The sequence below is a fragment of the Palaemon carinicauda genome, chromosome 1 (genome assembly GCF_036898095.1).
Source record: "Palaemon carinicauda isolate YSFRI2023 chromosome 1, ASM3689809v2, whole genome shotgun sequence".
Classification (NCBI taxonomy): Eukaryota; Metazoa; Arthropoda; class Malacostraca; order Decapoda; family Palaemonidae; genus Palaemon; species Palaemon carinicauda.
The window spans coordinates 252,989,500-253,017,095 of NC_090725.1; the positions used below are offsets into that span (position 1 = coordinate 252,989,500).

The 27,596-nt window shown below is 41.7% G+C and overlaps 1 protein-coding gene across 4 annotated transcripts in view; it reads right to left on the reverse strand.

The window, feature by feature from the left end:
- bchs (WD repeat and FYVE domain containing 3 bchs) overlaps positions 1-27,596 on the reverse strand; it is a 748,678-nt gene that overhangs the window by 326,884 nt on the left and 394,198 nt on the right. For all 4 annotated transcript variants that reach the window (XM_068389148.1, XM_068389155.1, XM_068389143.1 and 1 more), the window contains 2 exons: positions 2,348-2,540; positions 1,351-1,518 (listed from right to left, as the gene is read on the reverse strand). In XM_068389148.1, coding sequence (XP_068245249.1) covers positions 1,351-1,518; positions 2,348-2,540 — 361 coding nt within the window. The remainder of the gene's footprint in view (positions 1-1,350; positions 1,519-2,347; positions 2,541-27,596) is intronic.

Sequence of the window (27,596 nt, forward strand, 5' to 3'; positions counted from 1 at the left end):
AGCGAGCACCCGCACGAAAGGTTGAGGCCTGTTTGGGTTGCAAGTGAAGCGGTGAGGTGTGTCAGGGTTGCGAATAAAGTGCAAGGTGCGTCTGGGTGGTGCTAGGAGGTGAAGCACGTCTGGGTAGTGCATGCGTGGTAACTTAGCTGTTCCCAACCTCTTACTGTACAAAATAAGCACATACCTGTCAACCATGTGTGGAGGGTAGGGCATGTGTGTATGCTCAAGAGAGGTGTGGATAGGTCAGTTGGTCCATGCATGCACTGAGATATGTGAGCGAGTCTGTGAGTGCATGTTGGCAGACACGTTGCTCCCCAGCACTGAGATCCACCTCAAATAAAGGCAGCGCGCATCCCAGAGGGAAGGTGTGCGGAAGATATGCAAGCATTAAGGATGGTACAGAGAGTGTGCTCAGGAATGTACGCATCCCAGATAACGTGTGCCTTTTCCCTCAGTGTGCGATCCATGGGACAGTGTGAAGTTCATCAATAAACACTGCTTCAAAGCCCACCACTGAGTGTTCGGAGATGTATTGCTCGCAAACGCTCACTTCAACCAAAGGAAACATCTCTTGCGAAGGTAACTTGTAATACCAATATCATCATCTTCTGAACTAGTAAGGGGGGAGGACAATCGAGTAAGCATGTCTCTAAAGACTGTCTCAGTCATAAGGCACTGGAGATCATTCTCATTTCAAGTTATTTATCCAAAAGTTACTTTAAAGAAACTTTTAAAGTAGAGTTTCCTTAACCGTACACAAGCAAAAATGCTGGAAAAACGTAATAAAATGCCAAGAACTCAAGCCAGTGCCAGAGCGTATGTTCTCATTAACGGCTGAAATGAAAACGAGTGTTCAGTACGCTGATAACTACCAGCCACTCCTCGTTACAAAAGTTTAATTTCTATATGCTTTAGCTTCACTAATGTTCTATCCCACATAAAGGACAAAGGTTTGTGTGATGGAACAATTACAATTCTATTTGGTTCTTATAATAGACTAAAGTTACAGAAAAAACAAACATACACAGAACCAATCAACATATCAAAATTGAAAAATTTAATGCCTTATAACTATAATATTATACAGTACAATAGAAATCACAAAAACAAAAATCTGACAGAATAACAATATATATTAAGAATAGAGATGAAATTAGTTGAACTTGAGAAGTGAAAAACATGACCACAAAAAGAGTCAAGTATTTATTGAATTTTCCTTTTGTGCCTTCTACGTACCAATCTAAATTTCCATGACCTAGTAAATCAACTTCTATATCATAATGGGCATAAAGGTTTTAGTAAATGGTTGGAAGACATAAAATCTTATCATATAACAGTTACAGAACTTACTTCCAACAACAGGTCTATTGTATTTGGTCCCTTGCTAGCAGGTGGCAAAGATAAGGAGTCAACAACCAAGTTCTTCAAGAAGTCCATCACCTGTTTCTTAGCTGGATGATTTGTAAGGCTGCCATCTGTTTCACACTTCACAATGACCACGTCTTCTCCAGTAATAAACTGTCAACAATGATTAAAGGGTATGAAAAGAGGCAATGCAGCGGAGAAGATGGTCTAACAATTAATTTGATACTAGATGGAGGAGGTTTTATAGTAGTAAAACTGGCTGAGCTTTACTCAAAATGTCTATAGGAATGCTCTATACCTAGAGCTTAGAAAAAAAAGTTTATCATTATACTAATTCACAAAAAGGGAGACACAAAAGACCTGAAAAATTACTGCCCAATAAGTTTGAAAATATTTACGAAGATCATATATGGCTGAATAGACAGCTAAACTTTAAACAATCAAGAGAGTAAGCAGGTTTTAGAAGTGGGTATACAACAACTGACCATATCCATATAATTAACCAATAAATGGAAAAATCAACACAGTATGACAAACCACTATAAATGGCATTTATAGACAATATATATATATATATATATATATATATATATATATATATATATATATATATATATATATATATATATATATATAGTATTCAAAATATTATCCATTAAGGTATGACCAAAATAAATGCAGTGTGTATAAAATAAACAAAAGGCTAAGATGTGAACTTCAGCATTCTACCCTAACTTTAAATTTCACTCAACACTACATCTAACACAATATCATACCACTTGGAATGTATACACATCAGCAGGTGAAATAAATCAGAGACTTAGTGGAATGTATACTGATCATGACAGTAAGGATATTTCAATTTGAAGGGAGACCAAAATAAGTTCACGCAGGCTGCCTGCCACCTCAATGGTATAGGATAAATTTTTTAACCAATTCTAATTAAGGAAAACTTTACTTATTTTTAGTGTACAGTACTTACTTTTTCTTCTTCAGGAGAAGTGAGACTGTGTGGTTCTGAGGAACCAGTGTATGGAAAGAGAGTAGAGGCTAAAGCTGCAAGAACATCTCCCGACAGGAAAACTGGCAGGAAGTCACCATTTTGTTGATAAAGGAATCTCAGGAACTGAATAAGAGTAACTGGATAACTCTGCAGCCAATCGGGAAGCTCTTTCCTAAAAATAAAATTTTGATATGTTACAACAATGCAAAAACCATAAATAATGATGAGGGCAAACAAAACAGACCTTCTTTAGGATAGATATTAAAAAGAAAATTTTATTATAAAAGTATCAAAGAATTTTGTTCACATAGCCACACCTCTACAAAACAGTGTCATCCTTTTTATTCATAACAGATTGGTTTCTATAACACTTATAAATAGGTGTTTCATGCAAATGCATACCACAGCTAGCAATACTTACCTCAAGATATCATAACAGAGTTCATGAAGTCTAATAACATTTCTGATTATTTCACATCAAACTTTAATTTTTGTGAAGATGTTTATTTATGCAATGGACAATCTAAATTATACTAAATCTTCTGTAACATGCATAAAGAACTAACTGAACAATGGTACCAGAGATTAATATCCAGTTCGGGAATATGAAATTTAATAAACTGTAAATTTCTATCCAACAAATAAAGATGAGAGTCAGCAGCTGAAGACCAGATTGGCAAACAATACTAAAAACAAGATTTCCTTATGATAAGCTGATCACAAAAAATCTTAAAAGACTTTTTCGATAAGACAGTTTTTTGTGATAGTGAAGAAGAAATAAAACGAATGTGTTTCTCAAAAGTAGATTTTCAATAAAAAATCACACCTAGAATTTTAAATGAGTTGTATATAGTTAAATAGAAATCATCAATGCAAATATCTGGACGTTGAAAAGCCAGTGTCCTCGACCTACTTCAATCATACTTTTCAACTTCATGCCCCATAATTTGCACCATGCACTAATTTCAGCTAGATCTCAATTACAGCATTCTGCAACATAGGAACGTAGGGTCTACATTCTGGATATGGAATTGACGAAAAAAGTAGCATCATCCGTATACGCAATGAGCTTAATTTCTAGGCCAAACCCAATAAGCGTATGTAGTATGAAAAGTAATTGGCAGAGAATGCTCCTGAAAAACACCATATATCACATTTCTATAGTTACTAAGATGCCCATCACCAACTACTCTCTGCAATCTAAATATTCAATAAAGATGTTAAGCAAAAAACCACCTATTCAAGGCCAATATTTCAAACTTTCTGACCATAATGAAGGAATTTTTTAACAGTATAGCACTGGAAATTGCAAGACGAGGATCAGATGCTTCAAGGCTTTTTTAAAAGCCAAACTGCTAATTAGGCAAAAGATTACCTTCAGCATACAGTACCACTTTTGACATTTTGTTAAATTTTTTTTTAAAAATTCTATATATTAATGGAGTTATAATAATTGGGTGGTAATCAGCAAGGATAGAGCCATGCAAACATATTTATCCAATGGAGTAACATTACCAATATTCTAAATGCAAAATGAAACTCATCTTGTTAACTTACAAAAAAGAGCAGACAATTTAGGATCAGCTGTCTTCATAAAAAATGAAGGAAAAATATCGTTTGAGTCTACTCTTCCATAAGCCTCAAGGTCCAGTAAATGCATTTTAATTTTACGGGAGCAAAAATCTAAACAAGTTAGTGTAGCCTCCAGAAAACAGGAATGAGGAAGATTGAATTTCTTACTACTCTGCTCACTGTCAAACATATCAGCCAAAATTGCCTTCCTTTTCAATTGAAGCATAAACACTCTCAGCAACCACTCTACAGTATGCTGAGTATCTATCTACTGTATATCTATTTACCAAGGCACTTCTCCCAATTTTGAGGGATAGCTGACATAAAAAAATAAAGAACATGAGGAGACTTTTCTTCTCTTCACTCCTCCCAGCCAGACAAGGGATTCAGCAGAGTTTGGTTGGTACTGCTAGGGTGCCCTGTGGCACCCTTCCCCATTATCCACCACAAATGAAACTTCATAACACTGAATCCCCTACTGCTGCTACCTCAGCAGCCACCAAGGCTACTGGAGGAAGCAGCAGGGCCTACCAAAACTGTGTCACAATCCCTCGCCATTCATTTCTGATTTTAGCACGCTCTTTTGCCTCTCTCACATCTATCTTCCTATCACCTAGAGCTTTCTTAACTCTATCCATCCACCCAAACCTTGGCCTTCCTCTTGTACTTCTCCCATCAACTCTAGCATTTATCACCTTATTCATGAGACAGCCATTTTCCATTCTCTCTACAGGACCAAACCACCTCAACACATTCATATCCACTCTGGCTGCTAAATAATTTCTTTCACCAGTTCTCACCCTCACTTCTTCATTCTTAACCCTATCTAATCAAGATATACCAGCCATATTCCTCAGACACTTCATCTCAAACACATTCAAGCACTGTCTCTCTATCCCTTTCATTCCCCACAACTCTGATCCATACATCACAGTTGGTACAATCACTTTCTCATACAGAACTTTCTTTACATCCATTCATAAGCCTCTAATCTTTACCACTCCCTTCACTGCCCCCAACACTTTACATCTTTCATTCACTCTGTCAAACATCTGCTTCCACTTCACCATTTGCAGCAGCAACAGACCCCAAGTACTTAAACTGATCTACTTCCTCAAGTAACTCTCCATTCAACATGACATTCAACCCGTCTGTATCTCATAACCTAACTCTTACCCACATTAACTATCAACTTCGTTCTTCCACACGCCCTTCCACACACTGTCACTAATCAACACAGCTTCTCTGAGTACGCTAAGTACAGCATCACCCGCAAAAAACAAACTATTTACCTCCCGCATATGATTACTCTCGTCTATCAGTTTCAATCCTTGACCAAGCATTTGAACATTCACCTCTCTCACAACTCCATCAACAAACAAATTGAACAACCATGGCAACATCACGCATCCTTGTCTCAGCCACTCTCACTGGAAACCCCTTGCTTACTTCATTTCCTTTACTAATGCATGCATTACTGCCTATGTAAAAACTCTTCCCTATTTGCAACAACCTTCCAACAATTCCATATAAGCTCATCACCTTCCACTTCACCTCATCGACTTTATTATAAGCTTTCTTCCGATACATAAACACATCATACACCTTCTTGCCTTTTACTAAATATTTCTCACATATCTGCCTAACTGCAAAAATTGAATTCATATATCCCCTACCTCTTCTAAAACCACCCTGTATTTCTAAGATTGCATCCTCTGTTTTATCCTTAATCCTAATAATTAGCAATCTACCATACACTTTTCCAACCACACAACATACTAATATCCTTTGAATTACAACACTCATGCACATCTTTACCTTTGTATAGCAAATCAATACACACACACACCCAGTCCACTGGTACCATTGACAACATAAAACATATATTAAAGAATCTCACCAACCATTCAAGTAGAGTCACACCCCTTTCTTTTAACATCTCCGTGCTCACACCATCCATACCAGGTGCTTTTCCTACTCTCGTTTCATCTAGTGCTCTCCTCACTTCCTCTCTTGTAATCTCTCTCTCTCTCATTCTCGTCTCCCATCACTGGCACCTCAATACCTGCAACAACAATTATATCTTCCTCCTTATAATCCTCAACATTCAGTAACCTTTCAAAATATTCAGCCCACCTTTTCCTTGCCACCTCTCCGTTCAACAACCTTTCAGTTTCCTCTTTCATTGTCTCTTCAATTCTCAAACCACCCTTCTTTACTTCTTTCAAAAACTTCTCATTCTCTCCAAACAGCTGCCTTCTTTGCCTTGGCAACCATACGTTTTACTTCCACATTTCTCTCTCTATATCCTTCATACTAATCTATACAATTACTCTGCAGCCATTCTTCAAATGCCCTTTTATTCTCTTCCACTTCCATCTTCAATTTTTCATTCCACCATTCACTACCCTTCCTTATACTTCCTCCAACAATCGCCTTTTCACACACATCACATGCAATCCCAACAAAATTTTCTTTTACTAACTTCCACTCCTCTAGATTACCAGCTTCTCTCACTTTTACCTTGTCATATGCCACTTCCAACATTTCTTGATATTAATTTTTTACTTCGTTTCCCCCCCAAAAAAAAAATCTTCAACCTTCACTACCTCCCTTTCAGAAACCCCCACTCTATTTTCCCACTCTTGTGCTACAACTTATTTTCTTTCAACCAAAAATTATCAGACATACCGTTAGCCATACCCCTTAACACGTGCACCACATCTTTCAATCTTCCAAACATCCTTCTTGTTATTAACACAATCCATTAATGCCCTTTCTACCGCTCTTCCATTTGCCACTCATACTCATGTAAAGTTAATATCTTTCTTTTTGAAAAAAATTATATTTTAATTATAAGATAAATTTTTGAATATACTTACCCGGTGAATATATAATAGCTGCAACTCTGTTGCTCGACAGACACATACAATAAAAACTCGCCAGCGATCGCTATACAGGTTGCGGGTGTGCCCACCAGCGCCACAACTGTCGGCCAGATACCACTCTCGATGTAAACAAAGACTCAATTTCTTCTCATCCCACTGCGTCTCTATTGGGGAGGAAGGGAGGGTCGTTTAATTTATATATTCACCGGGTAAGTATATTCAAAAATTTATTTTATAATTAAAATATCATTTTTAAATATTTAACTTAGCCGGTGAATATATAATAGCTGATTCACACCCAAGGAGGTGGGTAGAGACCAGAGTTAAATATGTTTACATCGTATAAGCTAAGAGTTTTTTATTTCATTTTGGCAGTTATCAATATAACAAAACCAAAATAAATAGGTACCTGGTAAGGAAGTCGACTTAGACGATTACTCTGCCTTGTAAGTACGTCTTCCTTACGGAGCCCAGCGATCCTCTTAGGATGCTGACAGACCCCCAGGAGCTGAAGTATCAAGGGCTGCAACCCATACAACAGGACCTCATCAAACCCCTAATCTGGGCGCTCTCAAGAAATGACTTTGACCACCCGCCAAATCAACCAGGATGCGAAAGGCTTCTTAGCCTTCCGGACAACACATAAAAACAACATTAAAACATTTCAAGAGACAGATTAAAAGGGTATGGAATTAGGGAATTGTAGTGGTAGAGCCCTCACCCACTACTGCACTCGCTGCTACGAATGGTCCCAGTGTGTAGCAGTTCTCGTAAAGAGACTGGACATCTTTCAAGTAAAATGACGCAAACACTGACTTGCTTCTCCAATAGGTTGCGTCCATGATACTTTGCAGAGATCTATTTTGCTTAAAGGCCACGGAAGTTGCTACAGCTCTAACCTCGTGCGTCTTAACCTTAAGCAAAGATCGGTCTTCCTCACTCAAGTGTGAATGAGCTTCTCGTATTAACAATCTGATAAAATATGACAAAGCATTCTTTGACATAGGCAAGGATGGTTTCTTAACCGAACACCATAACGTTTCAGATTGGCCTCGTAAAGGTTTAGTACGAGCTAAGTAGAACTTAAGAGCTCTAACAGGGCATAAGACTCTTTCTAGTTCATTGCCTACGATCTCCGATAAGCTAGGAATATCGAAAGATTTAGGCCAAGGACGAGAAGGTAGCTCATTTTTGGCTAGGAAACCAAGTTGCAGAGAACAAGTAGCTTTTTCTGACGAAAACCCGATGTTCTTGCTGAAGGCATGAAGCTCACTGACTCTTTTAGCCGAGGCTAAGCATACCAGGAAAAGAGTCTTAAGAGTGAAATCTTTCAGGGAGGCTGACTGTAAAGGCTCAAACCTGTCTGACATGAGGAATCTTAGGACCACGTCTAAATTCCACCCAGGAGTGGCCAAACGACGCTCCTTAGAGGTCTCGAAAGACTTAAGGAGGTCTTGCAGATCTTTATTGTTGGAAAGATCTAAGCCTCTATGCCGGAAGACCGAGGCCAACATGCTTCTGTAGCCCTTGATAGTAGGAGCTGAAAGGGATCGTACTTTTCTCAGGTATAAGAGAAAATCAGCTATTTGGGCTACAGAGGTACTGGTCGAGGATACGGAAACTGACTTGCACCAGTCTTGGAAGACTTCCCACTTCGATTGGTAGACTCTAATGGTAGACGCTCTCCTTGCTCTAGCAATTGCACTGGCTGCCTCCTTCGAAAAGCCTCTAGCTCTCGAGAGTCTTTCGATAGTCTGAAGGCAGTCAGACGAAGAGCGTGGAGGTTTTGGTGTACCTTCCTTACGTGTGGTTGACGTAGAAGGTCTACTCTTAGAGGAAGACTTCTGGGAACGTCTACTAGCCATCGAAGTACCTCGGTGAACCATTCTCTCGCGGGCCAGAGGGGAGCAACTAACGTCAACCTTGTCCCTTCGTGAGAGGCGAATTTCTGCAGTACCTTGTTGACAATCTTGAATGGTGGGAATGCGTAAAGATCTAGATGTGACCAATCTAGGAGGAAGGCATCTATATGTATTGCTGCTGGGTCCGGGACTGGAGAGCAATAGATTGGAAGCCTCTTGGTCAGCGAGGTTGCAAAGAGATCAATGGTGGGTTGACTCCAAGTCGTCCCAAGTCTCTTGCACACATCCTTGTGGAGGGTCCATTCGGTTGGAATTACTTGACCTTTCCGACTGAGACAATCTGCTAGGACGTTCAAGTCGCCCTGGATGAACCTCGTTACTAGGGAGATGCCTCAATCTTTTGACCAGATGAGCAGGTCCCTTGCAATCTCATAAAAAGTCAGTGAGTGGGTACCTCCCTGTTAGGAAATGTACGCCAAGGCCGTGGTGTTGTCCGAGTTTACCTCCACCACCTTGCCTCGAAGGAGATTTTCGAAGCTTATATGGGCCAGATGAACCGCCAAAAGCTCCTTGCTGTTGATATGCATGCTCCTCTGACTCGAGTTCCACAGACCTGAGCATTCCCGACCGTCCAGCGTCGCGCCCCAGCCAAAGTCCGATGCGTCCGAGAAGAGAACGTGGTTGGGTATCTGAACTGCCAGGGGAAGACCCTCTCGTAGGCTGATATTGTCCTTCCACCAAGTCAGACAAGACTTTTTCTTTTCGGAAATCGGGATCGAGACCGCCTCTAGCGTCTTGTCCTTTTTCCAGTGAAAAGCCAGATGGAATTGAAGAGGACGGAGGTGTAGCCTTCCTAGCGAGACAAAAAGCTCCAGGGATGACAGCGTCCCTACCAGACTCATCCACAGCCTGACTGAGCAGCGTTCTTTCTTCAGCATCTTCTGGATGGAGAGCAGGGCTTGATCTATTCTGGGGGCCGACGGAAAAGCCCGAAAAACTTGACTGTGAATCTCCATCCCTAAATACAGAATAGTTTGGGATGGGACCAGCTGTGACTTTTCCAAATTGACTAGGAGTCCCAATTCCTTGGTCAGATCTAGAGTCCAATTGAGATCCTTCAGACAGCGATGACTGGAAGAGGCTCTGAGAAGCCAGTCGTCCAAGTACAGGGAGGCTCTGATCTCCGATAGCTCGAAACTGGTACCCCACATTCCTGTAAACAAACCTCAGAAACGGTTGGGAATCCGGGTGTATAGGAATGTGGAAGTATGCCTCCTGAAGGTCGAGAGAGACCATCCAGTCGCCTTCCATAAATGCTGTCAAGACAGCCTGGTAGACTTCATCGTGAAGTTTGTCTTGACAATGAATACATTGAGCGCACTTGCCTCTTACGTACTCCTGCAGTGAACATGGCTGCCAAATCATGGAGCCATCCCTGAGGGACTTGTCCCTGCAGAGAACGTGGCTGTCAGATCATTGGAGCCATCCCTGAAAGCCTTGTTTATGCATGACATAATTGTACAGCAAAACTTCAAAGGCTCGAAAACAGCTGTGAAGTTGACCTGTAAAATCTTGGAGCGTCTCCTGACCAGGCGCCAGGGAGAGTCTACGAGATTTGAGAAGTCTATCTGGGCAGAGGCAGGAACTCCCAAGCCGAGAACTTCTCTCGTGTCATATCAGACTCTCGCTCTATAAGCCAGTTTAAAAGAAGGGAAAGCAAAGGCTGTATCCCCCAAACTCCTCCTGGTGATAAACCAGTCGCCTAGCAAACGTAAAGCTCTCTAGGAGAGCGAGAGAGCACTAGCTTATAAAACAACGGCTTCGATGTAGCTAGGCCTAGTGTAAGCTCTGACGTTTAGGCGAACGAGGAGCAGCAGTTACAAAAAGATCCGGACAAAGATCCTTAAAAATCAGCATGATTTATTTAAAGTCCATAGAGGGCTAAGCAGCTTTAGGCTCCTCTCCGTCTGACAGAGTCCTCAAGGGAATATCAGTAGGAGGGGGAACAGCAACTTCCTCATCTAAAGGAACCTTGTCCGATAATAGCTGAGTCTCAAGCAAGGGAGAGACCTACCGTGGTGGCAATGCTTTACAAGCAGAGTCCACACGCACTGGTGCATTAGTAGCGGACCAGGACGCAACGTCATGTAACTGCTTGACAGTCTGTGAACTGTCAACAACAACAGGTGCGAGAGACCAGGACGCAATGTCATGTAACTGCTTGACAGTCTGTGAACTGTCAACAACAACAGGTGCGTGAGGACGCACAGCGTCCACTCGAGACTGCTTTGACCGCCTAGACTGAGCAGTCAAAACAACTCTAGAATGCGGAGGTTGACGCACAGCGTCAAAACAAGTCAACTCCGATTGTTAGCGAACGTCCTGAACGTCAACAGGAGCATCAGCAAGTGGCCTAACGTCCAAATGTGGCTGAAAATCCACACGAGACCGCATCGAGTGTGGTTCTAAACAACCTGACTGACGTGACTTAGCTACGCCAACGTCAACAGGACGCACAAAGGAACGTTAGGTTGGCTGAAAGCCAGGATCTCGATGAGATAAACGGCTAGGCTCAACGGACTAATCGGCAGAATAGTCTTCCATAAGGGAGGCAAGCTTATTCTGCATGTCTTGCCGTACAACCCATTTAGGATCAACGGAAAAGGTTGCGGTAAGAGACGAGGGTAACGTCTGTGACCGCAAAACCTTGCCAACAAAAAGACTCTCGGAGTCTGTGTTATGCTTTTGTTAGGCGGCGAGCAGTCTTCCGATGACTGCATAGGGTCAGAGCTGTCCTAATGGCTACAACCAGGACGCTGGACCTGTCCTGAAAGGACTGACTTTCGCTTAAGGGCCTCGAAACCTTGTTTCAGGTTTCTTATGCGAAAAGCCTTCGGATGACGAGGAGAAAAACGTCTCTCTCGCCTTATGGTAGGGGTGATCTTGGTAAGATACACCCGATACCATAGAGGGAACGTCTGTTCGCTGATCAAGGCCTCTCGAACCCATAAGTCGTACGACATTACTTCTCCCCTGGGCTTGGGAGCTTGCAAGAGGTCCCGGACTAGGCGAACGACAGGCACGAACAGACGAACCCTCGGTCGCAACACTGATAACACTTTGCGCAATATCACTTTATCACTACGATTTTCTGTTTAGCACTTATTTCACTGAAATCGAAACTTTTACTGATTTCTACCTGAAGCACGCAATTCTAACCTCATCAAAAGGTAGTAATAGCGAAATCAGTCGTATAATGCAAGCACATTAATACCAGCAAAAAACAGTAAACATATTTTAAGATAAAAAATTCAGTGGCTGGAGAAGAGACTAAACACTAGTTCATTCAAAACTACGTTTTCAATCTCTCACCGTACATTGCCTGGGGACGAGAATAAAAAACTAAAAACGTTTTATCCTTTCTCCCCGTACAGAGACTAGGGACGACAGTAACTCGAGAACAACGTTACCCGCTTGAACGGAACGTTTTCTCCCCTCTCTCTCCCTCCGTCTCTATCTCTCTCTCTCTCTCTCTCTCTCTTGATTACGCACCTAAGAGAAGAGCCCACTTACGTTTCGTCAAAAAAACATGTTATTTGACCAAAGGAAAAAAACTGAAAGGTTTTTCAATTAAAAAGTTCCTTTAAAATATAATTTAAAACATTTAAGCTTTGAAAGAAGAATGAACAAAACGTCAGAATCTATTTACTCTTTCTGCAAAGTGAAACCGTGATACTCTCTCTCTCTATCGTAACGATAGAGCGCAAACTGCGTAGCATAAATAAACTAAACGTTAGTTCATCTTTGAAACAGTACGAAGACTATTCAAAGAAAATCTTTCATAAAATATCTATTAAAAAAAATATTCATTTAAAAAGTTTTAAATCATAGGCTCTTTAAAAGCTATTTACGATTGAAAGGGCTCAACGTCGTTTAACTTCAGTTTCCAAGTTAGGACCGCCTACTCTCAGGAAGGTCGCATATAAACAAATCATTAAAATTTATTTTTATGTTTATTATAAATGGAAAGTTAAACGAAGAGGCCTAATAAAGGCGGTGAGATATAAAATATATAGAGGAAAATCTATAATTAATTTATAACGTGATAAGATAATTGCTAAAAGCCTAAACACACTTCCGTCTAAGGGAAGGGTCGGCCATTTAAAAGTCAAAGAAAGTCCATACTCTCTTTGTCATCAAAAAATTAAATCTATCCAAAAACGAGTTCAAGATTAAAGATGAAGATAAAACACCTGCACTGCGAAAGCTCAAACCAAATTAAAGTACTTCACCAAATATGATGGGAAAAACTCCAGGTTCTACAGCGAGTAAAAGTACGTCTTGTCGACACGTCGACAGAGAAGAAATTGAGTCTTTGTTTACATCGAGAGTGGTATCTGGCCGACAGTTGGCGCTGGTGGGCACACCCGCAACCTGTATAGCGATCGCTGGCGAGTTTTTATTGTATGTGTCTGTTGAGCAACAGAGTTGCAGCTATTATATATTCACCGGCTAAGTTAAATATTTAAAACTACAACTTATCACCAAATCTTATTCAACACACATATCTACCAGTCTCTCAATACTCTCATTTCCCCCTGGTACTCCATACTTACCAATGATATCTTCTACCTCTCAAATACCCACTCTAGCATTTATGTAACCCATCACAACTACATAATTTCTTCTACACACCTAGTTAATTCATTCCAGAATTCATTCTGCTCTTCACTTTTCTCACAACTTGACCCATACACACTAACAAAAGCCCAACATTCCCTACCCAACCTAACCATTACCCACATTAACCTAGTTGATACTTCTTTTAATTCCACTACTTTACTTGTCACCCATTCTCTCAGCAATAAAGCCACACCCTATCTTGCTCTTCCCCTTTCAATCCTAGACACTCTACCAGTCACTTCACCTTGCCTTTTATCTTTGTCTCACACAAGGCCAATATATCCATCCTTCTATCCCTAAACATACTTCCAATCTCACATCTTTTACTCTTGATCGTACTACATCCACGCACATTCAGACACCCAAAACTAAAGTGCGGGGAGTAGTCACTACCCCCCCTCCTGCCCCTCTTCCTTGATATCTCCCACAATTAAAATTACAGGAGAGGGGGTTCCCAGTCAACTCGTCCCGTCCCTTTTAGTCGCCTCTTACAACACCCAGGGATACATCGGCACTATTCTAAGTCAAATCTGATTTTTTACCTTTCCAAAAATATGCATCATGTTTCGCCAAATAGGCGCATCTAAAATCATCATTCAACCAGGTGTTGTTCCTCACCTCGTATTTTAACACGTGAGAATAGATGAGCCTATCAATTGTCGAACAGATTTTCATTCAAGAGAACAACAGGTTCTGCCCCTTCATACAATTTTGACCAATTCCAATGCAAACAATCTCTCAAAATGCCATTCCACTCTACTTGAAATTATATATATATATATATATATATATATATATATATATATATATATATATATATATATATATCTACACATATATGTATAATATATATATATATATATATATATATATATATATATATATATATATATATATATATATATATATATATATATATATTTCTGGGTCGACCTGTGGCGGCCGGTGAAAAGAGTCCTTCTTATATACCTTTTCTGATAAAACCTTCCAATTATACCAGAGAAAGATAAAAGCATGGAATGCTGAGGTTACAACCCTCGCGCTAGCACCTTTTGGGTGTCGTATATAAAGCAAAGGCGCGTGAAATCCACTATTCACAGGTTGTCTTCCATTTAGTTAATTCCTTCGTCAAAGGGATGGGCCGATACAAAGGCCCTAGCCAACCACCAGCGCCACGCCACCCACGCCACGACGCGAACGCCATCTGAACATCATCCTTCTTTTTGGACTTGTTAGTGTGGAATTGTTTTGTGGTGCTCTCGACCTTTTTTAACATATATACATACATACATACATACATACATACACACACACACACATATATATATATATATATATATACAGTACATAGATTATATAAATATTTTATATATATATTATATATATGTATATAATACATTTATATATATATATATATATATATATATATATATATATATATATATATATATATATATATATATATATATATATGTATATATATATATATATATATATATATATATATATATATATATATGTATGTATATATATATATATATATATATATATATATATATATATATATGTATATATATATATATATATATATATATATATGTATATATATATATATATATATATATATATATATATATATATATATATATACACACATATATATATAACAAGGATTTTTACTGAGAGAGAGAGAGAGAGAGAGAGAGAGAGAGAGAGAGAGAGAGAGAGAGAGAGAGAGAGAGAGAGAGAGAGAGAGAGAGAGAGAGAGAGGGTTTATCTTATCTTTTTCACTTGTGGTAGGATAAATATTCATACATTCGTTGGAAAAACTATGAAGAGTGTATTTACAGTTTTTACTATAAATAAAACTTTAAAACATGTCATTCAACTTCATTAGCTCAGACTGACAAATTTAAGCAGACATTATCCATTCTAAAGAAATCATGACTAACTGTGCTTCATTAAAGCATTTTTGACTTTTGTTTTCAATTTCGGATGCATTTCAATCATCAACTACTAGTAACTATTTTTTACAGTACAGTATCATTGAGTGCTGTTAGATACAAACAAGTGTTTTGTTGAAACTTGTATGAAGCAAGGTGTGGTGGTGACAAGTTTTATGAGTGATGGTGATGATTTTTGGTTCATGAGTTGTTTTACCTTGTATTAAAGTTGGGTTAATAATGTACTATTACATCTGGAAAACAGTAAGAACTTAACTATCATGAGAGAAAGCACATGAAAAGAAGGTAGTGCAGTACAATGGATTATCTAGTGTGTTAGTCAACTGCAGGTAGGTAATGATCAGTGAGTTGGTAGGTTTATGAATTGACCCAACCTAGTGCAGCAAGTATTCATGGATTCTCAATTTTCATGTCTGTCTCTTACGTAAACCCCATGAATACGGAATGCTGATTGTATATCAATTGTTTTTAATACTCAAGTTTATGGTTATTAGTACTGTACAGTATTAAAATTTTCATTACTTTCCCATTTCCTAAGAAATGTAGTAATCAGCTACGTGACCCACAGGTAAGTCATCAACATTAACAGAATTTTCATCATAAAATTTCTTATTTTGACACTTCCCTGGGAGTCAGAACTCTTTCCTATTTCCCCTTCTCTGAATTACTGAGATTTAAACATTTTAATATTGGTCTTTCCCGGCTTTGATACGATGACAAGAAAGTTTGTTATGAATTTTGATTTGGAGAGTAGTGGTATGGATTGAGAGAATTTTCTAATGTCAAGAAAATTGCGCTTTGTAGGTATTAGCTATGTGAATCTCAGGTAAGCATCAAAATGATAATTTATAATCAAAATTTTTATATTTTAAGCATGTAACAAATAAATTGCATAATTTTTTGAAAGTAATCCAGAAACAGTGAAGATATTTTTGAACTACGATGCAATCATAACAACCCATTTCACGGCTATCTATCAACATTAAATTGTATGAAATTTTGCCAATAAGCTATCTCCTCTAATATTTTTTAATACATCCTTCATGTTAGCAATTATGCCAATTCTTCTATTTAAAACTTGCTGTTATTTCCATATACTCTAGTTTTACCCTTTAAAGACAACATACTTCACCATATGAATGATTTTAAACTAAAACTCCATGATGATACAAACTAACAAGGAAAAGTTTATGATTTCTTGCATAACAAGGGTATTGCATGTTATACACAAATTTAAACTGTACTGTATACAAAATGTTATGTAAATTACAGCTTGAAAATTAGACAATGCACTCTTTTTTAATTATCACAATTTTTCATATCTTTTATTTCACAGCATGTTTATCTATACTACTGGCTAGGATGATCTTGCATGAAGAGCTTAAAACCTTACAATCACCATTATAGCCACTTTAACAACCATGCAAAGCCCATGTAGCATAATAACATCAAGCAATAGGTACAATTCTAGTTCATACTTAAGTAGCCCCTCAAGCACATGCCATCAGTCAGAAAATAGGACCTAATCAAATCACATCAACTAAGGTTTAGTTGAATTCTATAAATCTTGCTGCTTTGCAAAACCTTATATACTATATGCTCAATGAAGACAATCAATAAAGCCAAACTGGGTAACAATACAATTTCTGTTCTAGAAAAAATTAAATAAACAAAAGCAACATATTTTGCAAACATCTAAGCAGTGATGTGACTATTGCAATGCAAAATCAGAAACAATGCCTAGAGACATACAGGCATGACATAAAAATTAGAAAATTAACAATATTTTCAAATTATGCCATGAATGTCTGTGTTATCTTGTAAATTGTGTGAAACCTACAGCTGTATCTCCCAGTAAAGCAAAATAATATTACTACCTGTACTGTCAACTAAATGTTTTCCTATTTCCTAAAACTAAATGACTGAGTACATATTGCCAGCTGAATATTTTCTAATAAAAAATATCAAGCTGTAACAGTGGCTCTGGTGAAGTTCCGGCTACTAGGAGTAAACATATCTCAATATTTGCAGAAATGTTTCTTTGGAAAGAATTTTAGTGGCAGTTCAATAATGTACCATTTTGGTGTTCAGTGGACATTATCTTGAAGAATCCTGGCTTTCTTATCAAGCTTATTAGGCTCTAAGTACTACACTGGCTCCTGGCACAGTGGTCTTCTAAATATTTTGAAAAAATATTTCCATTATCATTAGAAAAGAAATTGGAGGCCCATATTTCAAATGGTATTTTGAAACGATTTCTATAAAATCTAGACCAGTAGAGTTTTGAATTTTAATATTTTATACATTTTATTCTTTTGTTGATTTATCCCTTCCTTCCACTGGTATCTCACCTTCAGCAGAGCATGAGTCGGCAATATGAAAATGAGGGGACGTTATAATGGAAATAATTTAAATTTAAAAATTTTTTTTTTTTCTATATGCACCTGATGTTTATATATATGCCCACCTTCCCATCCACTGACTTGTGATGTCAACCCTTTAACTTTTCAGATGCACCCTGATATTATGTTGGAATGTTGCAGGTCACTTCATCTGGTCATCCTTAATTTACAAAATTGTTAAATTGGATGAACTCCAGCACCACTTTAACTACTTGTTCTAGTGCACTGAATGCACAAGAAGACTTGGACAACAAGCAAATTGTTGCTTAATTGGTTCTACCATTGCTTCCTGCCAGAGGTTGTGCTGTACCTGTAGAAGCTAGAGTTAGATTTCAAGGCTCTTCTAACTCTATAAAAGGCTCCTAGACAGCTACGATCTGTGCAGATTCTCCATGACAATGTGGTGATGGTAGTCTTCCCTCTCAACATATACAGTATTATTAATCCAAGTGATGAACCAGGGAGTCATTAAGAACTTAAATGTCCATTATAGCAAAAGTGTGATGGCCAGACTCCAATCATCCACGGATGACAATCCCAAATTAGAAGTTATGCAATACTGGAAGAGTTTCACTATTGCTGACTGCCTCTCTATAGATGAGGAATCTTTCAAAGGATGAGAAGTCACAGACAGTACATTCCCCTTGGAAACATCTGTGGCCTCACTATATCACTGACTTTAAAGGCTTAGGTCCTGATGCTGCCTTCAATGAAACTGTGAAGAAGATCGTAACACTGGCACGATGAGTGGCCATTAAAGAGTTAATGGGCATGATGCTGAGCTGACTGAAAAGGACTATCCAAAGTTGACAAGTCACCAACCAGGGCAGAGGAAGAAAATATGAGGAAAATAAGAGTGAAGAACACAGCATCACACCCAATAAGTTAGGGGAGATGTCACAGCAGCTAGAGAAATTGTAAAATACCTCCTACAGTATGGACCCAAGTTCATGTGTGATATGGAATTTTTCTTTATACAAAAAGATCTCTGAGGAAATGAAGTGCAAAAGAAAATAGCTCCCCATCATGGTGTTCTTCAGCCCCCAAAGACAAGCTCCCCTGCAGACACCAAATCTGCTCAACTGATGACCCCTTCTCTGACACCAGTGGGTATTCTCAGGAGAGATGATGATGCTGAAGATGAATCTGTTCTCATTGAAAATTACAAGTAATGTATTTTTTAAATATTTTTCATCCTCTATCAAGACATAATGTTCATGACCCATGATTCATAAACTTGCAAAGATTAACAAAGCTAATCTAATTTTCCAGCAATTTTTTTTTTTCACAGCAGTGATGACAAGCTTACTGAGACTTGTCATGCAGCGCAGTTATGAACCATTCACAGCATGGCTTTTCACCCTCACCCACATCAAGAATACATGTAAAGGGAACCTTGTCATGGGATAACCAGTAACCATCAAGAATGAAGGCAAATTCGCAGGATAACCGGTAAAGTACTCGTACACTTTAATGATTTTTTTTGCATTTCATTATTTTAAATAATCCTGCATTTCAATATACCCTCCAAAGTATTTCCATAATATTGTGGCCCTTATCAATTTTTAATACATAGTGATAGTACTGCATAAAGTGTATCACATACCAAGGTTTTCTACAGGGCGTAATCAACTAACAAACCTATAGTAACCTCAAAATGATAGTGAGGTGGCAAGGAAAGATCTACCGTAGTAAAATAAATATTTTAGCTTTGGTAAACCTTCTTTTATCAAATCACAGTGGTTTTGTAGTCTGGTAGGGGCAATCAGTCAACCTAGTGAACAAAACTATCCTTGCTGTTACCAGGTAGGGACATCAATAGTTTACGGATTTATGCCATTCGTGTGTAAATATGTCACCTAACCCCTACGAATGGCTGAGACCAATTGTAATTGAGAAAAATGAATACAATGAATAACAGGTAAAAATAGCTGGTGCTATATTATCTCATGATGGCTGACATGGAAAGAATTTCTGATCATGCTCAAAGAAAGTGCATCTCTTCCCTCATGATGCCTATAAGATGGCAGATATTTGAAAAACTTAAGTAACCAAGAATAGTCTAGTAACCCAAGAAAGAGAAATAGAATATAAATGTTTGTGTCACTTTTCATAAAAATTTCTATCTTTAATGATAGCTTTTGTTGGAAAATTCCATTACATAATAAGACAGTATTATTTCTTAGCTCCAAAGTTATCTGTTATTTTCCAAAAGTTAGCACTTGTTTGAGAATTGGTAATGTTACTCCATAATGTAAATGCATTTGTGGTAGCTCAAGTCCAGCTGATTACCACCCAATTCCCATAACTCCCATATTATCTAAAGGTTTTGGACATTTTTTGGCAAAACGTCTAAATAGGCTTGCTGAAAGTAATAATCTGTTCTGTACTTTGCAATTTGACTTTTGTAAAGGCCTTGGAACATGTGATGCTCTTCTTACAATCTCCAAAGCTGTACATAAATCCCTGGATTGTAGTCAGGAGGTTTGTATGATTGGCCTTGATTTTAGTGATGCTTTTAACTGTGTTAATCATGAGGCCCTTGTTTTCAAACTCAAACATTTGGGCTTGAGTGGGTTTTTTCTTAGCATCATTATTGAACTTTTAAGTAATAGATCGCAAAAAGTTGTTGTTGATGGGTACCATAGTGAGTATAGGAATTTGATATCTGGTGTTCCTCAGGGTAGTGTTCTTGGCCCATTACTTTTCATACTATATGCACACGCCATGTGGTGTGAGCTTGAAGAGAAGCTCATTAATATGCAGATGTTGCTACTCTTTTTGCATCAATTTTATTTCTTGAATCCAGATCTGAGGTTTCTGAATACCTTAATAGAGATCTAGCTAAAATTAGTGCATGGTGCAAGTTATGGGTGCATAAAGTTGAATCCTAACATAACCATGTTCTGATTGTAAGTAGGTCGAGGACAGTGGCTCCTCAGCATCTGGATCTCAGCAATAATGTTTCTTTAACTCTGGATGACTCTTTTAATATTTTAGGTGTGATTTTCAACAGAAAATTTACTTTTGAGAAACACATTAGGTCCGTGACTTCTTCAATTGCAAAAAAAATGACAAATTGTCCTAAATTGTATTTTTCCTAGCTATACAAACCCGTAATCATTTAATATAGGAATTCGCTTTAGCACAGCTGAAACAGCCGAAGAGAAAGAAAAGCAGGCAGTTGTGCTGATTGGCTGGCTGGCGGTATGGGGCAGAGCTTAGCAACTCCCAATCTCCCCCCCCCCCCAGCCAGCCCGCTTTCCTCATTCAAACGCTTTAGGCTCAATGTGGAACATGAGAGGGGTGGTAAAGGAAGGCATTTATAATAAATGATTATGGGTTTGTATAGCTAGGAAAAATACAATTTAGGATAAATTGTCATTTGTTCCGACGCGATATACAAACCTCGTAATCATTTAATATAGGAAGACTCACTCGTTGGTGGGAGGTCTGCCTTTGCTGCTTGTGGACAGCTAACTGCCCACATATAGACCTGGTCTCGAATGAGAGCAGAGGACTAAATCCACCCACCCCTGTCTCTTGATCCGACATAGTGATGGTGGGGTCTGAGAGACTGGGAGCCGCCGCGCAATGTGTAAGAGCATCGCGCGACCAGAGAGCTTGAACGTAAGAGACACTCGACCCTAAGGTCACAGTGCCTGGATGAAACTCCAAAAACAGAAGGCAAAGGGTTTATACATCCACCGTTTTCCCTGCCTACCAGAAGACGGGGGGGGGAGAATACTTGTAAACAAACTCTAGCAATCTTACCTGGGGAGACTTGTCTTGATGTATGGAACTCCAAGAGAGGAGACAGAGAGAAAGGCAGATCACCTGCAGACTGCTTTCACACTGCCAAACATACCATAAAATCAAGACAAGAGACTTCCCTGTCCCAGAGGAACTGGAGAGGTCAGATAATAGCTTCAGCTGCTACCACAAGGCCAAGAACAAAGGTGTCCAAGGACTTGTGCATAAACTCCCCTCAAGTAAAAGGCTGTAAAGGTGGTCTGGCGTTTCCCAACGCCAACCTTCAGCACTTGGCCCACAGCAAGAATTCTCTTGAAAGCGAGTGTGGAGCAATGCCCCAGATCTCGTGAGCTTTAACCCTCGCTGGTGCTTGGACTCAAGGAAGTCTCATACGCCTTGCAGATGGTCTCACGGACCCAGAAGGATATCGTGTTCCTCGACACCTCCCTCTTGGTTCTGCCGGTGCTAACGAAGTCGTCGACATTCAGGTCTGAGATGCCGAGTTTGCTAAGATAGCGCTGGAGACACCTGACGGGACAGAGAAGCCTCTCACCTGAACCGCCACATCCGGTAAGGAAGGAATAGTGAAGCCCTTGAACTTGGAATCGTGGATTGCTGGGTTCCGAGTCTTGGCCACAAACTCTGGCACAAAACTCAAGGAGATCTCCTTCCAACCCTCTGCGTGAGTGACATTACAGGAGAGGCCGTTTAACTTACAGGAGAGGCCGTTTAACTCCCCGACTTTCTTCGCCAATGCTAAGGCTAGCAGAAAAAAGTCTTAAAGGTCAAGTGCCTGTTTGAGGCACGGCTCAAGGGTTCATACGGAACACGAGTAAGAGACCCAAGAACTAAGGTGACGTCCCACTGGGGAACTCTAAGTTCCCTCGGAGGACTCGACTGTTCGAAGCTCTTAATGAGCATAGAAATCCCCAGGGCGTTGGAGATATCTATTTCCTTCAGACGGAAAACCATTGCAAGGGCAGACCTGTACCCTTTAATGGCAGAAGCCGAAAGGAGCTTATCTTTGCGAAGAAAGACTAGAAAGTCTGTGATCTGAGTCAGAGAGGCTCCGACTGGAGAGATACCCCTTCCACTACACCAATCACAGAAGACCAACCACTGGTACACTGAGGAGGAGGATGTTCTAAGGTACCCTGACATGTCTCTCGCAACGAGTTGCGAGAAGCCTCGCGTTCTGAGGAGATGCTGGATAGTCTCCACGTGTGAAGTCTGAGCGACTGCACTGCCTGGTGGCACCTGTTTGACAAGGGTTGCCGAAGGAGATTGGGCCAGTGTGGTAGCTCTTGCAGTGTCTCGACCAAGAGCGACAACAGATTGGGAAACCACTCCATGTGTGGCCATAGTGGAGCAATGAGAGTCATCCTGAGTCCTGGAGCTACTAGGACCTGGTACAGGACTGCGCGAAGCAAGCAAAATGGGGGGGAAACGTGTAGCAATCCAGTAGATCCCAAGGATGTTGCAGTGCGTCCTCAAACGCAGCCGCGGGATCTGGTACTGGAGAGCAAAACACAGCAAGCTTGGCGTTGTGCCGTGTTGCGAAAGGTCGATGCATGGTTCTCCCCAGAGGTCGAGTACTCTACTTGCGACCCAAGGGTGAAGAGACCATTCTGCCCCTATTACCTGGTTTTTGCGACTTAGGGCGTATACCCAAACACTTCTCTTGCCTGGAATATACCTGGCTGACAAGGTTACGTGTTGACTCTCTGCCCACAGAAACACCTGCCTCGTCAACTGCTGCAAGGGAAGTGAGAGCGTGCCCCCTGGCTTGTTGACGTGCGCGACTACGGATGTGTTGTCGCTCATCAGCACTACCGAGTGCTCTCTCCAACGGGCCTGGAAATGAAAGAGTGCTCTCGAGACTCCCATCATTTCCAGCACGTTGATGTGCAGGTGTTTCTTCTCTTTCGACCACACACCTGACACGACCAAGTCGCCCAGGTGTGCACCACAACCTTCCGTGGATGCGTCTGTGAACAGACAGAACTGAGGTGGAGGAGGGTTTATGAGAAAACCCTCTCATGAGGTTCTCCTCGTTTAGCCACCAAAGGAGATCCTCCCTTACCTCGCGTTCCATGAGGACCGGATGAGAGGGAGGATCGGTGGCTGCCGACCACTGCTCCTTCAGACACCACTGAAGGGAGCAGAGATGGATCCGCCCAAAAGGAACGAGCTTCTCCAGTAAGGATAGGTGACCTAACCTAGAAGAGCTTGCCACTGGAGGGCTGGAATGCTGAGTCGATCAGAATTCCCAGATACTTCACCTTCTGCTTGGGAATGAGGTTCGACTTCTCGCAGTTCATCACGATCCCCAGATCGCGACAGACTGCCAGAAGCGAGTCTCGATCCTGACTCAACTGGTCTTGCGAGGGAGCGAGAATCAGCCAGTCATCAAGATACATCAGTATGCGGATGCCCCTCGAGTGGACCCAAGCTGCTACCTTGTGAACACTCGCGTGAACACTTGGGGAGCTGTGCACAGTCCGAAGCACAGTACTTTGAACTGGTACACCATGCCCTGGAAGGTGAATCGGAGGTACTTTCGAGACGACCGATGAACTGGTATTTGAAAGTACGCGTCCTTCAAGTCTATTGAAAGCATAAAGTCGTACTGCCTGATGGCTAACAACACAATGCGAACTGTAAGCATCTTGAACGCAGTTTGCTGAACAAATTTGTTCAATGGCGAAAGGTTGATGATCAGTCTCCAACCTCCCGGTGACTGATTATGTACAACTTCTAGCGCATCCTTCTCGAACATTTCCTGGACCTCCGGATCCAAGGCCAGAGCCTTCAGGTATGTTGGAGTGTATGTGTGGAACGCTATTGGAGTGGAGGATAGGGGGGCCGATGAAGCACGAATGGGAGCTTGTGCCCTTTGCGAAGGGTCGACACTACTCATTCCTCGGCCCTGAGGTGCTGCCACATCGGCGGCCAATGGCGCGATAGGCATCCTCCTACCCTCCGCAGCATGGGAAATGGAAAGCCAATCTCAGCGTTTCCCTTTCCCTTGCTTGCCCCTGTTCTTTCCCCGATGTGGCAGAGCTCCCGAGGGAGGCTGAAAAGTCTGTTTGGGGGCAGAACCCTTCTGAACGGGAGCAGGTCTCAGCTGCACAGGAGTAGCAGGAGCACGACCAGTGGTACTCTTGCCACTTCCCATGGGCTTGGCCTGACTCGGCTTCGTAGCGGATGGTTTCGCGGGACCAGGTCCCTTGAAACTCACAGCTTGCGACTGGTGGATAATGGAGTCCTTCGAGTCGAGGCGCCATTTATCCCACACGGCCCGAACTTCCTCTGGTGGAAAGAGAGAAGTTGCAGCTCTAATAGGAAAGTTCCTGAGTGCCAGGGCCTCTCCTGAACCAATCTATCTCGCCAAACAAGTGGCTACTGCCTCACGTTTTTTGAGGATCAGATTGACATACTGGGTAGCATGCTGCTCCAAGAGAAAAGCAACAGCTTTCCCACCAGACAAAGCCAGGTTCCTGTACTGCTCCATGTGTTCGGGGTTAGCGAGCTTGGTGTCCCGCGTGAACACTGTGGCCATACCACACCAGTGATCGTGCCACGAAGCAGCCTTGAGAGCAGCTACAGAGATGGACTCTATAGTTGAAATCTCAGAGGCCGAGAAGGCCACTCTCCGGGATTTCAAGCTCTCGACCGAGAAACCCCCAGCAAGCGCTCCGACCGCGGGGTCAAGAGGGAGAGGACAAGACACAGAAGACTGTGACATAGTACCTCTTCTGTCGCTGGAGTGGTTGAGGGAGAAGCTTGTTCGAACCTTGGCCTAAGCGCGTCACCAGGTCCTGCGATCTGGTCACTCACTCGGTCCAATGATCGAGCAGCATGTCTCAACCAGGGTAGTGTGAGGGGCCGTGAACTGCCTTCGGGAGCTCCCCATAGGATCTCCAAGGCTGTACACTTATCTCAGACACTACCGCAGGAGGAGCCCTAAGGCCATTAATCTCACGTATGGGGTTAATGACCTCTAGGAACTGCGACTCCACCTCGGGATCTTCCGTCTCCACGGCCGGTGAAGGCTGTGGAAGTGGCTGATCCTTCGGTCCCGCTACATCCGTAGGTGTAGGGGAAGCGACATGCTGCACGGGTGATGACATCCCCCATGAATACCCTTGCTCTGGTCCTAGGACCAAACCAGGCGTGTATTCAGGAGTCAAGGAAGGACCTTGGCAGGGTTCATCCCTGATGGAATGCATCGAGGTTCCCACTGCGACCGAGTGCGTGACTGGTTGCTGCGAGCCCCACGAAGCTCCCGAAGGAGCTTGAGCGCGAGCGGGGTCGCTGGGAACTGCAACGCTCACACCAGGAGGTGTAGACAGGTTAGTCGCGTGAGTGGTGCGGGCGGCCTCACCTGTTACATGGCCAGAAAACATAGAGGTTGGCTGCATCTCTCGCGGCTGATAAACGCGAGAGCTAACCTGATCGTGCACAACCGGCCCCCATGCCGCGGGCTGAGACGCAAGGTGGCTCCATGCCAGGCCCGAGTCGCGGGGGTCGAGTGCGCGACTGTCTGGGCCTGCTCCCTGCTCACGCGACACACGAGTCACTGAGCTGGTCCGCGTGGCTACCCCAGTGGAGGTAGTCGTGCGAACCGCGGATTCTTCACGAGAGACCACAGCTGAGATTTCTCGTGCCGAAGCCAGGACTCTCCTTTCCCCGCTCAAGAGCGGTTCAATTCGAGTGTGAGCAGTAGATCGGGGGCCCGAGGACCCCGTCACCATGCTTTGGGAGACGATACCTACGCCCTCGAGCGCGGTTGTCGTGCATGGAGGCCTTGCGTAAGATTCGCCGTGAACAATCCCCCTAGTGTGGGGAATACGGGAATCTCGCACATCGCCCTCATTCTCCGGAAGAGAAGAGGTGTCTCGGGGTGCCATGTCCCTTCGACTGCGACTGGCCTTCCTGGCCCTCTTCACTTTAATCTTCTTCCCCTTCCTCTTTCCCCTGGGGGAGAAGAGTCAGAGTCAGAAGATGACGAAGAGGAGGAGGAGAGAGGAGGAGGAGGAACTAGAAAAGGAATACTGCCCAGGCTTCCTCTTCTTGTGCCCCCTCCGAGTTGCTGGAACGTTGATTGAGGCAACAGCAGATGACACTGGACGAGGATTAACAACCTGAGCCATGTCTGTAAGAAGAGCCGCCGTGGTCGGTGAACATGGTGAACCTGAAAAACATATTGTATCTGCAGGAGTTTGGCAGATTTTAATTTCAACTGCTTATCAGCAGGAGATTTGGCAGATTTTAATTTTAACTGCTTATCCGCAGAAGATTTGGCAGATTTTAATTTTAACTGACTTGCGGGCGAAGCTGTAAAGGATTTGCCATCAGTCGTTAAAGAAATCTCAGTGATTAAAACCTTACTCTCCCTTGTTTTAACAGGGAGTCCTGCAATTATTTACCCTTGAAAAAAGTTTGCATTTAGCCAGGAACAATTGTTTTACCAGGTACATAGTCAACAAGAACAGGCACCAGTGAACATTTGAGTCGATAAAGTTACAACCCAGGGTTGCCAGGTTTCCTGAGTGAGAAAAGGCCAACCTGGATCAACTGCAGCTTTAAGAAGTTAAAAAAAGGCCAAAGGTATAGCCTTTAAGGCCAACCTTTTATGATATTGCTAAAGGCTACCCAATTTCAAATAAAAAAAGGCCAAATTTGATGTCTTTAGCTGAACCTGGCAATCCTGTTACAAACTCGATTACATTCATGTGTTCATCAACAATCGTATCATTCAAATGATGTTGTTGAATCTAGTCCGCCATATTTAAACAGCGTCTTAACAAATTTAAGTCAAGCTTACCTGATAATCCGAGAGATGTCCAAAATTCCCCTTCTTACCGGGTAATGTGTCGTCATCGGTAACAGCAATCTGTCGGGTCTCTCTCGGGATCACCGAAATAGCGGGCGCTAAGGTCAACCGCTCCCCCGGCAAAACCCGAGAAAATCCCGACAGGCTGTGAATCCGGGCTTCCCAAAATGGCGGCCAGGATTCACACTACGGTAAGGAGAACCTTGAGGGCAAGGTTTTCCCTTGCATGTCAAGCAGAGCGTGTGTGGGTTTTCAGAAGGTGATG